General features: G+C 34.8%; 1 protein-coding gene across 1 annotated transcript in view; it reads right to left on the reverse strand.

The window, feature by feature from the left end:
* The window catches only part of LOC129231853 (putative protein kinase C delta type homolog), a 176,576-nt gene that overhangs the window by 24,127 nt on the left and 137,895 nt on the right, over positions 1 to 14,554 (reverse strand). The window contains exons 11-12 of the mRNA XM_054866235.1: positions 8,303 to 8,365; positions 7,390 to 7,531 (exon numbers count right to left, since the gene is read on the reverse strand). Coding sequence (XP_054722210.1) covers positions 7,390 to 7,531; positions 8,303 to 8,365 — 205 coding nt within the window. The remainder of the gene's footprint in view (positions 1 to 7,389; positions 7,532 to 8,302; positions 8,366 to 14,554) is intronic.

Consider the following 14,554-nt stretch of genomic DNA (forward strand, 5'->3'; position numbering starts at 1 on the left):
CTCTTGATCTTCATTGGTGATTGATAAATTGCCTGGCGCCAGCCTAACTGGGCCCAGAGCCTTTTGTTGATCATCACTTATGTATTTGTGTTGCAGTTCATGTATTATACATAGTTTTAAAAATTCACTTAAATTACAAAGCTCCTAAGCATTCAAGTGTTACATTTTATGACTCATAATTACAGTTACATATGTCTTAATATTTTATGTCATGTATGTTTTGTCTCTTACTAATAGTTTCCTAACCAAAATGCATCTTCAAGATTTATAGATATTATTTGGAATTCACATCTTTTTAAGATCTATATATCAACATAGCTGTGAGTCAAATTTTACAAACCATTTCAGGTGGTAAAGACGAGGGAGTCCCACAAAACTGTCTTGAGCTTTCAGCCATGCAGCTAAGCCCAAAATCCGCCACTCTTATATGCCCCTCTCCGTCAAGCATGACATTGCTTGATTTTAGGTCTCTAATGAACATGCAATTAAAAAGTATATAATTTAGCCAAACAATAAAGTGCAAATCAACCAAAGTGTTAAAACATAATTAAAACATACAAACTGCGAACTAATAATCTTACATTATGCATGGAAAAAGTAATGCATATAAATATAAAGAGGCATATAAGTACAAAGTTCACTAATAGTCGAACGCTGTTAAGCCAGTACCCTACTAGCAAGATTTCTTGCATCAACCTTGACAGATCTTGATATCATACTGACGGCGTCAATATCGACGTGTTTCATACTGCATAAAGCTTGCATAAAGATTAAAAAGCAATATTACAATAACAACACGTATGCAACATTGCATTCAGCTTAAAATATCAATATTGATATTACCTTACAATAACAACATTGCATACATGTTGACGCCGTCAAGATGATATTGATTTCATTCTGTCGCCGTCAAGGTAATTAGTACACAATAGAACAGGTGGACCTTCGTTGATACTTGCGCATGCGCACAGTTCTTTCTACCCAGTGTCCCTCGCATTGCTGGCACATCGATTCAGTCGGTTAAGAGGAACTGCATGTGGCGTTGCATTTTTTAGGCATCGTTAAGTTGGTTGCTTAGTTATTAGTGTGGAATGGTATTGTTTTAGGAATAACTTATGAATGACTGATATTTGCATTTGTTTATTAATATAGTACTAAACAAGTCATATCGCAGACGATGTGCGATCAATGTTAGAAATGGCCGAAAATAACTTTTTTCTTCCCTAGACTTCGAAACAAAGGACATGAAGCCCAGAATTTCGTATTATCACTTCAATCTCACGAGTAAGATTAATTTTATTCAATGGTTATTTATGTTATTCTTTGAGATAAATTCATATGTTTTGTCCATGGGATATTTTCAATGCTGACATCCATCTGAAAATGTACTTTATTGTATTTATTTATTTATTATTTTGCTATCTTTATTCAAAAATGTGTTATAAAACCTTCCGCAATTATTCCTAACTAGGCATTTTATGTCTTTATAGTACAATTAGAAACATGAATTTAAAAAATAAGTCAAGTATTACGCAAAACGAAGAAAGTTTCATTTTTTAAATTACATTGCGAGTACTATTAATATTTTTATATGAATTTCCGATCAGATGTCAGCTTTAAGAAAATATTCTTAAGCTAGAAAACTATCTTGAAGAATAACAGAAAAAATTCAAGAATGAAATTTAATTCTCAAGTTTAAAGTGAAAATAATACAAATAAATAAATGGATAAAACACCTTGCAAACGTGCTGATTTCATACTGTCATGTCAATGTATCCTAACATTTTCCTGTCATATCAATACGTATGCAATATTACAAAAGCAAGATCATCTTGCCTAGACCTTGATTTCATGCTGTCATGACAACATCTTGATATTATCCTGTCATATCAATACGAATGCAATATTACAAAAGCAGCATATCTTGATATTTTCCGGATATTATGCTGCATACCCCTTCTCAGTCAATATTGCGGCAGCCTGCTGACAGCATAAATGGAGTAACATAACAACATTGAGGCAGCATTAATGCAAGATGATTTTTCTTGCATGTCAACCTTTATGCAATACTGAGGCAAGATATTTTGCTTTACTGGGTATATGTAGTGAATTGTTCCTTACTGTAATTTAATTAACAAATAGCACGAACGTATTTATGTTTGAATGTTTATTCTCCATCAATGTTCAAAATAATATCCTGCATCAAATGAAGTAATTACATGAACAAATAATCACTCATACATTTCTAAGAGTTAAATAACAATTAAAATGTGAAATGAGAATGTGCAAACTGAGTAATGGAGACAAGTAGTTAATATCCCAAACCCCATAGGATTTACTTTAACCTATGCAGCCTGAGTTTAATTCCTAGCAAGTATATACTGAAGCAATTCTCTCAAACTATTTGCCATCACATTTCAATGATAAGACTTGATGATATAATTTGAAGAGTTGGATCCCTCATTAACAAAGCAGATACAGTTGTTAATGTAGTAAGTCAAAACTTTAAATTTTATCAGCAACATGGCATTACAAATAAAAAAGCCACTGAAATATTTGGATTTACTACTAGAAATTACAAATAAATCAAAGGCAGTTTTTCTGACACTATGCAAAAGGTTAGTAAGGAAAGTATCTCTTTTAGGTTCAATTAGTACTTTACCTTAAGATATATAATATGTTATTCAAAAGAATTTAATGTTAGGCTTTCAGATTTAGATCATGATTTAAGCTTTGACTAAATATTTAGGAGAGACTGGGGTAAAATGCACTACTGAACTTTTTACAATATTGCTGCTTGTTGGAAGTATTCAAAACTATATTTTTTTCAGCAAAACATGTAATTTTTCTTTCATAAATAAAAGGTTTGTGATTTAAAAAGCATTGCTTGGCACAATAAATAGGAAAAGACTGTATTACGTATCATCTAACAAAACAAGTTACACTAATAACTTTCCAGATGAGAGAAAATCTCACATTAAAATTAATAAATATGTATGCTCAATAAATAACAAATCTGAGTTAGGATGTTTTTTAACTTCTGTGTTTTTAAGGACTCCTTTTCATCAAACATTTTTTTCCATGCGGGCCCCTCCCGTGGTACAACCTAAGGACCTAAGGCTACATGCGTAGAGTTGGGGTTAGGTGGAGAAAAGTATAAGAAATATGTAATTAATGATATGAACATTTAAGCTGTATACAGTGCTTGCCAAATTATTAGACTAAAACTGTTTTAAAAGCAAATTCTTTATTGATTACATAACTATAGACACATTAACGAACAGGGAAATAATTATCTAATATTTAGTATGCATTTCCTTGTTCTTGATGAGCATTTTAAGTCTTTTTGGCATACTTTTCACAAGGTTTACACCATTTCTTAACTTTTTAAAAAAGGAGGTAAAAAATTGTTTATACTCACTATTATATATACTCACATACACATACTCACTAATTACCTAAAACTAACTTGAAATATAACAGAACACACTAATAAAAAGAACTAGTGGACTGTTTAAGCTGATTCAGGTTATGTTCCTGGTAGAAAGATAAACAAAGAACATAAACAAAGCAGACAGTGCTGCTACCTGCAAACATTAAATTGTGCTAAAACAATGTAATAATCAGTGTACAGTACATACTGTACTTTAACAGTAAAATATTTAGTATTTTAGTACAAATAGTGAACAAAAAACAAAAAAAAAAACTCTTTAGTCTAATAATTTGGCCAGCACTGTAAGGATCAAGAAAAACGCCTTTACAAAAAGTTCCTATTTTTATTAGGAATAAATACAAACATTTTTAAATTCTAAAAAAAGTCAAATTCTAACAATTCTTCTTCTTCATCAGCACAACAGCCTGGTGCAGGCCAAGGTTTTCTCCGTCTGCTTCCTTCAGGCGGTACAACACCTTGCCACGTTTCTCCACCTGTTCACTCCCAAAATTTTAAGGTCCTTCTCAACACTATCCAGCCACCTTGTTGCTGGTCTTCCCCTTCTCCTTGTACCCTCAATCTTCGAAAAAGTTAGCTTTTTAACCGGATCCAGATCTGCACGCCTAAATACGTCCCCCAGCCATCTGATTCTATTGGCTTTAATTACTCTTAAGATGTTGGGTTGTCTGTATTTACGGTATACTTCAAAGTTATATAAACTTCTCAAAGCATCATTTTCTTTTACTGCTCCAAAAATTGCCCGAAGGATCTTTCTTTCAAAAATGAGAAGACTGTTTTCCCCTGTTTTATTAATTGCCCATGTCTCACTACCGTATAAAATAATCGGTCTTATGAGGGTTTTGTATAGGTTTATTTTTGTATTAATGGAAAGGAGCTTAGATTTTAATTTGCTCTTTAAGCCAAAGTAGCATCTATTTGCCATCAAAATTCGATTTCCAATTTCAACTTTAAACTCATTCTTACTGGTAATTAGTGCACCCAAGTATTTAAACTGGGTGACTCCTTCAAAAGTATAGTTTCCAATATTAAGCGGCTGCACATCATGTATTCTAGTGCTCGCAACCAAAAACATAGTTTTTTTCCTCGTTTACAGCCAAGCCCAACTCCTTGGCAGCACTCTCAAGGGCAACAAATGCCTCGATCACATCCTGTTTTCTTCGCCCAACGATGTCGATATCGTCCGCGTATGCCAATATCTGTATAGTTCTCTGCAGGATTGTGCCTCTAGTGTTGATACCTGAGTCTCGTATAACCTTTTCAAGGGCTAAATTGAACAAAATGCAAGACAGAGAGTCTCCTTGTCTGAGGCCTCTCTCTGTATACCTCCAATACTTCGGACATGGTCTTAATTCCGCATTTTACGCTTCGCAAAGTAATTTTGACAAGATTGATAAGCTTAGGAGTGATTCCGAATTCGTACATCGCCTCGAACAATTTATTCCTGTTGATACAATTATATGCTGCCTTGAATTCAATGAACAGATGGTAGGTATCAATTCCGTACTCTTTGGTCTTTTCCAGGATTTGTCTTATAGAGTGAATTTGGTCTATGGTAACTTCTCCTCCAGGAAGCCACATTGATAGTTTCCTACAACTTTTGAAACATACGGAAGAAGTCTACAAAACAGGATGTAGGAAAAAATCTTAAAAGTCACATTCAGAAGTGTGATACCACGGTAGTTGCGACAGTCCAGCCTGTCTCCTTTTTTGTGGATGGTGAAAATTGAACCCTCTTCCCATTCAATGGACATCTGTTCCTGGTTCCACACATCACTAATGATCTTTAAAAGCTCATTGTTCAACTCCGGTGCATTGATTATAAATAGCTCGGCTTTAATGCCATCTGGCCCAGGGGCCCTGCTTCTATTAAGACTTTTTAAGGTATACTCCAATTCCCTTAAGGTAGGTACAGGCATATCTTGTGTTTGTCTAAGAGTACTAGGTACTTCAAAGGTAACAATTTCATCAACCGGGCTGTCATTACCAAACAACACCTATTTAAAATGCTCTCTCCATCGAATCATTGTTTCTGTGTTATTACAAGTCAATTCACCACTTCTCTTTCTAATAGTTGTAGTTCTAGAGTTAAAATCTTTCCTAATATCATTAACCAATTGATAAAATTTTCGTGCTTCTCTCTGGGTCTTCATGTTTCCTATATCTTTGTATTTGTTTTCCATAAAGATTCTTTTCTTTTTCTTATGCATCCTTTTTTCTTCCCTTCTCAACTCCTTATATAATTCAGCTGAATTTCTAGTATAGTGTCTTCCAATCATAACCCTGTAAGCTTGGTTTTTTTTATTAGTCAGTTCTTCACATTCCTCATCATACCAGCCATTTTACCTTTTATTTTTCTTAAGCTCTGGTATGGTAACATTCGCTGCATTGTTAATCACCGTGACGACATCCTTCCATTGGTGTCTTTCATTTTCTACATAGTCTCTACTTGTAAAACTTTCCTTTAAACAATTCCTATATCTCTTTAGGGTTTCAGGGTTCTTTAATTCATTGTAATCTAATTCCTTAACCTCCTTGCGCTCCCTCCTTGTGAATAACATGCTAATCTTAGCTCTCACTTTAGACATCACCAGAAAATGTCAGAGTCCACAATTGCCCCTCTATAACTACGCACATCAATTGGACTACTTCGATGTCTTTTGTCAATCAAAATATGATCTATCTGATTAAATGTCAGGCCATCTGGAGACCTCCAAGTATGCTTATGCACATTTTTATGAGGAAGTATAGTTCCTCCAACAACTTGATCACTTGCAGAAGCAAAATCTGCCAGTCTTGTGCCATTATCATTGAAATCATCATGAAGGCTATTATTTCCTATAAACTCCTTCAAGCTATGATCTTTCCCAACCCTGGCATTAAAATCTCCAACCACTATTTAAATGTCATTTGAATGACATCCAGAGAAGACATTTTCCAGCCTGTCATAAAAACCATCCTTCTCAACTTCAGGTTTTCCCTCCGTAGGTGCATGTACACAAATAATACTAATATTGTGTAGCTTTCCCCTCAATCTTAATTTACATATTCGTTCATTTACCGACACAAAGTCCACTACTCTCTTTCTTAACTTTTTGGACACAACAAAACCCGTGCCAAAGTAATGTTGCGAGTCATGACAGCTGTAATAAAAGCTATAATTCCTATTTTCCAGAGATACCATGTCCTAACCATCTTATCTTCTGTACTGCCAAAAGATCAATATTATAAGAAGTAAGCACTTCTATTAGGTTCTTCAGTGCTCCACCTCTATATAGGGTACATAAATTCCATGTCCCAATTTTCAAATCCAAATTCATTTCATGTCATCTTTGTTGATTATGTCCGGACTTAGCTTCTTGAGATTTCTTAACAAGATTTGTTTTCCAGGGTGAGGTTGTTGGCCTCGCGCCCAACCCCCAACCTGGAGGACCAAGGTGTTCCTTTTAGTCTGGCACCTACCCTTCGACCTGTCCGGCTTGGGAGACCCTACCAGTAGCAAAACTACCGCCGGCATAGCTTTCCGGGTCATCGGTGCATGCAAGCTCCACCGCCCCTTCAAGGCAGAAACACCATCGGGGAGTCCAACAATTCTTACCAATTTTATTGTCAACTAAGTGACTTTTTTAAAATTAAAACACAAAATATTATTTTAAAGAAACATTTAAACCAAAGAATGTATTCAAGCATAATTATAAAGGAGTAAAGAAACTACAATGATGTGACAAAATATAGAAAGACTTTCTCAAATAAAAGTCAATGGACAATTTTTCATTTAACAAGTCATGCTACAATAGTTCAGGCAATTTCACTCACAGCGGAAGCAGATCAATAGTTAAAAAGTTAGTAATCTGATTGAACCATGCTAAAAGTAATCTAATCTAAGCATGCTAAACGAGCCCAAAGCATACAAAAAATAGCCCTCAACTAGAACGTACTTCAGGTGCTATGTACATTGGTGTACCACAGAAATTGCATGGCAAACATTCTTCTTTATATATATAACAGTGGCACATTCCAAAGTCCACAAGACGAATGTGACCATCTCGATCCAGCATTACATTATCCAACTTGATGTCCCTAAAACATAGTTAATGCCGGAATTGTGTTCAATACAAAATTCAGACGTTAATCATAAACATATTTTCTGCATATAAGTTGGTTTGCTTTTATTGAAAACCAAATTATATTTTTCTACCTAATCTTGAAATTATAGCTCTTAACATTCATAAAGAGGTATTATAAATTTTCAGACAACAATGCCATACATGACACTTTGTTCCCAAACAAAACAATATAATTATCTTAACTTTATCTCCTCATACAATTTTGTGCTAGTTTGTATCTTTTAAGTTTTAATAAATTTAATTTATATTCTAACTAATGCTTCAATTCTAGTATGGATAAAATATATTCATTAGTAGAATAGGTATGTTTTGAAAACTGTTAAAAATAATAAAGGCATGTTGCATACCTCCTCACTATGTCCTCAGAAAACCGGCAAAGTAAATGCTGGTGTAAATGTTTTAACATTTTAGTGAACTAAATATATTTTCGAAAGAATGTTTCCATTCATGTGTGCATAAAGTAACTTAATTTGCAGAAGACACACACGCACGGCTTAGCTGCTTAGCCATGAATTAACAATAACATCAATGAGCTAAATGTCTCTTACATACTCGTTATAACCTTTAGTTGGAATGTTGAATTAACATTTTTATTATTAAGCAACAGAATAAAAACCAGTTTTAAGATTGCAGTTCTTTTAACTAATGTTGTCAATAGAGAATGAAAACAAAAATAATTAAATAATTCTAGGTATGTACATTTATTTATAGTCAGAAAAGTTACCTGTATATAATTCCTTGTTGGTGCATGAACTTTAAAGCAGTGATGATTTCGGCCGCATAAAAACTGAAAACAAATCATAAAAACAAATTACTCAAGTGTTCAAAACTTTTCAGATAATTACAATAGGCTTTAAATGCATTTATTTCATACTTGTTTCTTTGAATTAAGAAATGATCCATATATATTTTAAACACAAAGGCAAGTTTCATGAAATATTACTTAAACTAGCCGCCTGCGGCAACCAGCTGATCCGCCTTTTTACGTGATTCGCCTTTTTACGCCAGGGTTGCCGCCTTTGGCGGCTGCTTAGACAGTTTAGCGACGCTATTTATCAGTGTTTTTCTCTATATATCAATATTATCATTCGCCTTTTTACGCCAATGTTGCAGCCTTCGGCAGCTGCTTAAATAAATTTCGTTAATTTGAATAAAATATTTTCTAGATCTATCTCCAGTTCCCTCGTTTCGAATATTTTTAAAGGAGGGGGAGGGGAGACACAAACCGCTTGCTCTTCATGCAAATTTTGTTGAAAAGTAACAAAAAACCCTTTAACTTTTACGTGAAAGCATTGTTTTTTCAAAGTCATGGTGTGTTTTCGGGGGGGGGGGGAGCATTGACGCCCCGTTGAAGTTCCTTAAATCACGGGCATGTCTCTTTCTTGCTGTCCATCTACTATATCGACCTCTGTATTTGTCTCTCTATCTATCTATACGATCTATGCATATCTACCTCTGACAGTAATTAACAATCTTTTTTAATTTGTATAAGTATTAATTCTAAAAAAACATTTTTTGTCCACTTAACCTCTATCTATGGCTGTATCTACCTAACCTATCCGCCAATCCGTAAGAGATACAAAGATCATGCAAAAATTCGCGGGCTGTATTTATTTAATTAAAATAGCCCGCAAAAAAAAAAAGCTTTATGTTCCCCGTAGTGTGCAAAAAGTAGCGCTTGCAAAAACTAAAAACAAAAAAACTGAAGAGAAGGCAAACGATTTCAGTCGGATCACGTGATGAGGTAAGTTCGGAACTCAGCCGGCAAAAAACTATTGCGTATTTTTAAAAACTTTTTTCTTCTGAAGAGGGCCGAATGATTTTACTATTAATTACCAACAAAAATTTTAGAATTGAGGGTTCAATACTTTTCGCAGGATGGGTATCGAAAAAAACTAAACCCAGAAAAAACTGCAAAATAAAGGTTTTTTCAAAACTCTATAAAAAAATACAAAAATTGCTCTATTTTTCATTCATCATATTTAAAATTAAATTTCCTACACTATAGTAGAAAAAATATTCGTCTGGCGCGATTGGTCCGTGAGGTTAAGAGTACTAAAAAGTGCTATAAATAACATAAAACATTGAATAACTTTTTTTCTCATTGAAATATCAAAAATCGAAGCCCGAGGTGCACATCTTCAGCAAAAGCTGCACCAGTATACGAAATTTCATCTTTCTAGGCCTAACCGTTTTCCTGGGATGCGCGCCACAAACACACACACAAACATCTTATTTCATTACTAGCCGCCTGCGGCGACAAGCTGCTCCGCCTTTTTACGCCATTCGCCTTTTTACGCCAGGGGTGCCGCCTTCGGCGGCTGCTTAAACAGTTTGGCGACGACATTAATCAATGTTTTTCTCTATAAATCAGTATTATCATTCTTTTTTTTACACCGATGTTGCCACCTCCGGCGGCTGCTTAAATAAATTTCGTGGCGGTGTCAATCAATCTATATCTATCTATATCATTAATAATTTGAATAAAATATTTTCTAGATCTGTCTCCAGTTTCGTCGTTTGGAATATTTTTAAAGGAGGGGGAGGGAAGACACAAACGACTCTTCATGCAAATTTTGTCGAAAAATAACAAAAAGCACTTCCACTTTTATGTGAAAGCATTGTTTTTTCAAAGTCATGGTGGGGGAGGAAGGGGGGCATTGACATCCAATGTGCAAGCAGCCACATTACGGAGGCTGTTTGGCTAACTTGTCATTTACCTTTTTACTTCAAGTTTGACGCCTTCGGCGGTTGTTTAAATAAATTTGGCAGCAGTATTAATCAATCCATCTCTATCTTTTTTTTGTGCCATTCACATTTTTACGCCAAGATTGACGCCTTCGGCGGCTATCTACCTTTACAATCTATTTCTACATTTTCTTATCCATCTCTATTTATTTTGACCTCCTCACCCATTTCCTAATAAAAACAAAGAACACTCAAAAAACCGCTTTTTTTTATTTAAGTAGAGCAAAAAAAAAAAAAAAAAAGCTCAAATTCCCCGTAGTGTGCAAAAAGTAGCGTTTGACAAAGATAAAAAAAATCTCGCTGTTTTTATTGAATTAATGCGCACAACTATGAAATGTAACGTAATATAGATACAGCGAAAGGTCCAGCTTGGGGGGGGGATGGAAGAAGAAATAAACGCAATCCCTAAATAAAACAAAAAAAAGGAAAGAAAAGAAAGCAAGCGCTGCCGAAAAAACACGTGGTCATCACGTCAGAAAATGTAGAAGTAAGCTATATAGTTAAAAAAAAAAGATTAACATTGCTTGCGATTAAGATTCCATCGTAAATATCGAATCGAAACCCAAGTAGTGACGTCACAGGCATAAAAGATTGAAGAACGCTTTTTTCGACTGATGCGTGAAAGGACATGATGTGTTCGCATTAAAAAATTGTAAAAAAAAACCAAACTATTGCGTATTTTTAAGAACTTTTTTCTTCTGAAGAGGGCGAAATGTTTTTACTATTACCAACTTAAATTTCAGAAATGAAGCTTTGATACTTCTCGCAGGATGATATTAGAAAAAAATAAAACCTAGGAAAATATGCAAATTAAAGGTTTTTTCAAAAATTCATAAAAAATACAAAAATTGCTCTATCTTCAAAATTTTTTTGTTCATCATATTTAAAATTAAATTTCCGACACTATAGTACCAAAAATATTTGTCTGGCGCGATTGGTTCGGGGTCTGTGAGGTTAAAAGTACTAAAAAGTGCTAAAAATCACATAAAACATTAAATAACTTTTTTTCTAATTAAAATATCAAAAATCGAAGCCCGAGGTGCAAAACTTCAGCAAAAACTACACCTGTATACCAAATTTCATCTTTCTAGGCCTTACCGTTTTCCCAGGATGCGCGCCACACACACACACACACACAAACATCTTATTTTATTATATGTATAGGTAGAATAGATAGAAGATTACACAAGGCAACAGTCATTTTTGTACCTAGGTATTTGAAACTGTTTTCATATGAACTTAAGTGGCCAGAATTCAAATATGACATTTTTATAATACTTTGGTGCATGACACTGGTTTCAGTTGAAGGTTAAACCAAACACAAAACATGGATATTTTTGTTGCATTACTATATTATACAAATATTCAGTCCTCAGGGCCCCCAACACATTTTAGCCATAGAAAAGGGTAAAAGAGGACCACTTTGAATCAAAAAGGGGACCAAAGAGGACCAGTTACGATTAAAAAGAGGACCTTGGGAGGACCATTCATAGTTAAACCCAGAGTGGCACCAAAAGGCAAATTAGCTGCCTGGCAATAAATATGTGCAGATAATTCATTAATTAACCATAATAATTATTTTCAATTATAAATCCTTATCACCTTCTGTGCAACTGAACTTCTTATCCATTGAATTATATTATTCACGCAAACATTCGGATGGGGGGGGGGGGGGCGGTGACAAGCAAGCATGTAACTGACCATCTTACAGAGTAACTTTAATTGTAAAATAAAATTTTCTACTACTTAACAGGTAAAAACTGGCTAATTAAAAATAATCACCCAAGTGTCCGATCAATCAGTGCATACCTAATAAAGACCTTTTAGATACAGTTTTTGCAGTAAACACCTTAGCACATAGTAGTTTACAAAATTTTTCACATAACCAGTTTAAAGAGAATTCATTTTGATATAAGGTACGGCAAGACAAAAAGATATAGTTTGGAGGCCAGGAGGTTGCCCTCACCCTCCACAGCCCTTGGTTTTTACACATATTTCCAGCCTAAATATGGTAAGTTTATATACATATGAGAGTTTATGACCTAACACCAAAGCAGGAGGTAATTTCTGGCTATGCTACTGACTGACTAAGTTCAAAAATATTAGAGGTTTGCAAATTATTTAAGTATGCTAAGTATCCAAATCATTTCTTCATATGTATGTATTATTTGTTCGGGCACCAACAAATATTGTAACTGTCTTCAAGTATGTATGAAAATTAGTGAGAAAGAAAATTTTTTTATTAAAGTCACCACACCCAAAAATATACAAATGCGGCTTAAGCGATAAATACACTGAATGTAAATTTGAGCCTGCCTTTACGCGATAACTTAATGTAATAAATAAATGTGTAAGCTTATAGACGCCCATACAGGCTTGGGAACCTGACAGATACCCCTACTTAGGCTTGGGAACCTGATAGATACCCATAACTAGGCTTGGGAACCTGACAGACGCCCATACAGGCTTGGGAACCTGACAGACGCCCATACAGGCTTGGGAACCTGACAGATAACCCTACTTAGGCTTGGGAACCTGATAAGATACCCATACTTAGGCTTGGGATCCTATGACGAAGAAACCCACCCGTGGCTAGCCTTGCCTGGCTACCGGGCGTGACCCCTTGGCGATGGGGTTACCAGTACATAAGACTGGTAGTGGCTTAGCCACCATGGACCAAAGCAAGGAATTTTTTCATTTAAAGAACAATCTTGAATGTTACAACTCAGGCATTTCCAACAGCGGCCGCCGGGACGCATATGGCCCGCTTCTTCTATGGCTTGCTTCTGTGGCTCGAGAAGCCCGTTTGGAAAACTATTTGCTGCATTTAATTTCATGTTTGTATGCAAGAATAAGTTTTTTTTACAAAATCCACATCGAGTCCAAATGCTGTTCATTAATGAATACCGTTGGTTATGCTGCATTAACGTATGCACTATATGACGCACTTTCTAAATTCAAATGTGTATCACACCTTAAGTAGTTCAGACTCTCCCATGACAGAGCTTAAGCTGGACATCGTTTTTGGTGGTTGCAAGCCAACAAACTGAGTTTTTCTATTGAACATTTTATATATACTTTTGGAACAATTTATTTATTTACATTCCATCTATTTTTCTTTTTTTAACTTTCATTACGATGCGATAATCCCCTACCCCCGACAAAAACGTATTTTCGTCCTTGTTATAGTTATATTGCGGTCCGTCACCGAACCTTTATGGTTTGCGGCTGCAGCTATAACCCTCAAAAAAAAAAAAAAAAAAATAAGTTGGAAACCTCTTGAAAAACAAGACGTATTACTAATCAATTTTTATTCACACGAAAACATTCTGTAAAACATTATTTTCTTTTATATCTACAGAGAATATTTCGCTATTTATGTGAAAACAAAGCATAATAGCGGAAAGTTGAATCAAAGGTTGGGGGGGGGGGGGGCAAAAAAGTTGCTGTGGTGCCCATAGGGGGGGGGGCAAAAGAAAGTTGCATAGGGGCCCATAAATCCTGTCGACGGCCCTGCTCAAAAGTCCGAGGTTCTGGTTAGTTCAAAGTGGTGATTTATCAACTTTTAAAGACATATCTACAAATAGCTAATAATATGATTTATATCAAAATCTGAAAATTGAAATCTTTAGCAGTAGTAAAACTTTTTTAATCGCATACAATAATGTTATAAAGAAAGTAATCAAGACGTCGATGTCAACAATACTAGCCAAGTGGTAAAAATATTTATTGACTACTAAGGATGGATTAAGATAAGCTTTGGAGATAAGTTGATATGAAAAATGACTTGAAATGAACATCGTTTTATGGCTAAGACCAAGCAACAATGGCCCGTTTGGAGTAAAAAATTCCATGGGACGTTGGAAAATCGTTTTAAATATGGTGATCCGAAAAAAAAGAAGAAAAAAATCGTATATTTTATTGAATTAAAATGCGCAGTATACGAAACAAAAAGCAATCCGAAATACGCTTTACCAAAACCGACATGGCTGAATGAAATTTCTGCATTTTGTACAATATAAAGTAATTTGAAACTTATTTCGGCCTTGAAAGTTGGCTGCATTAGAAACGCTTATATCTCCCGTTTTAATTAAATAAGAAAAATGGAAAAAACGTCTTGTTCAGAAAAAAAAAAAAAAAATCAACGACATATAATGTTGGAGGAGGGGGGGGGGGGGGGGTTCGGACCCCGATTAGGGGGAAATATGTTGAATTTCAGCTTAAAAAA

The sequence above is a fragment of the Uloborus diversus genome, chromosome 10 (assembly GCF_026930045.1).
Source record: "Uloborus diversus isolate 005 chromosome 10, Udiv.v.3.1, whole genome shotgun sequence".
NCBI classification, from domain to species: domain Eukaryota; kingdom Metazoa; phylum Arthropoda; class Arachnida; order Araneae; family Uloboridae; genus Uloborus; species Uloborus diversus.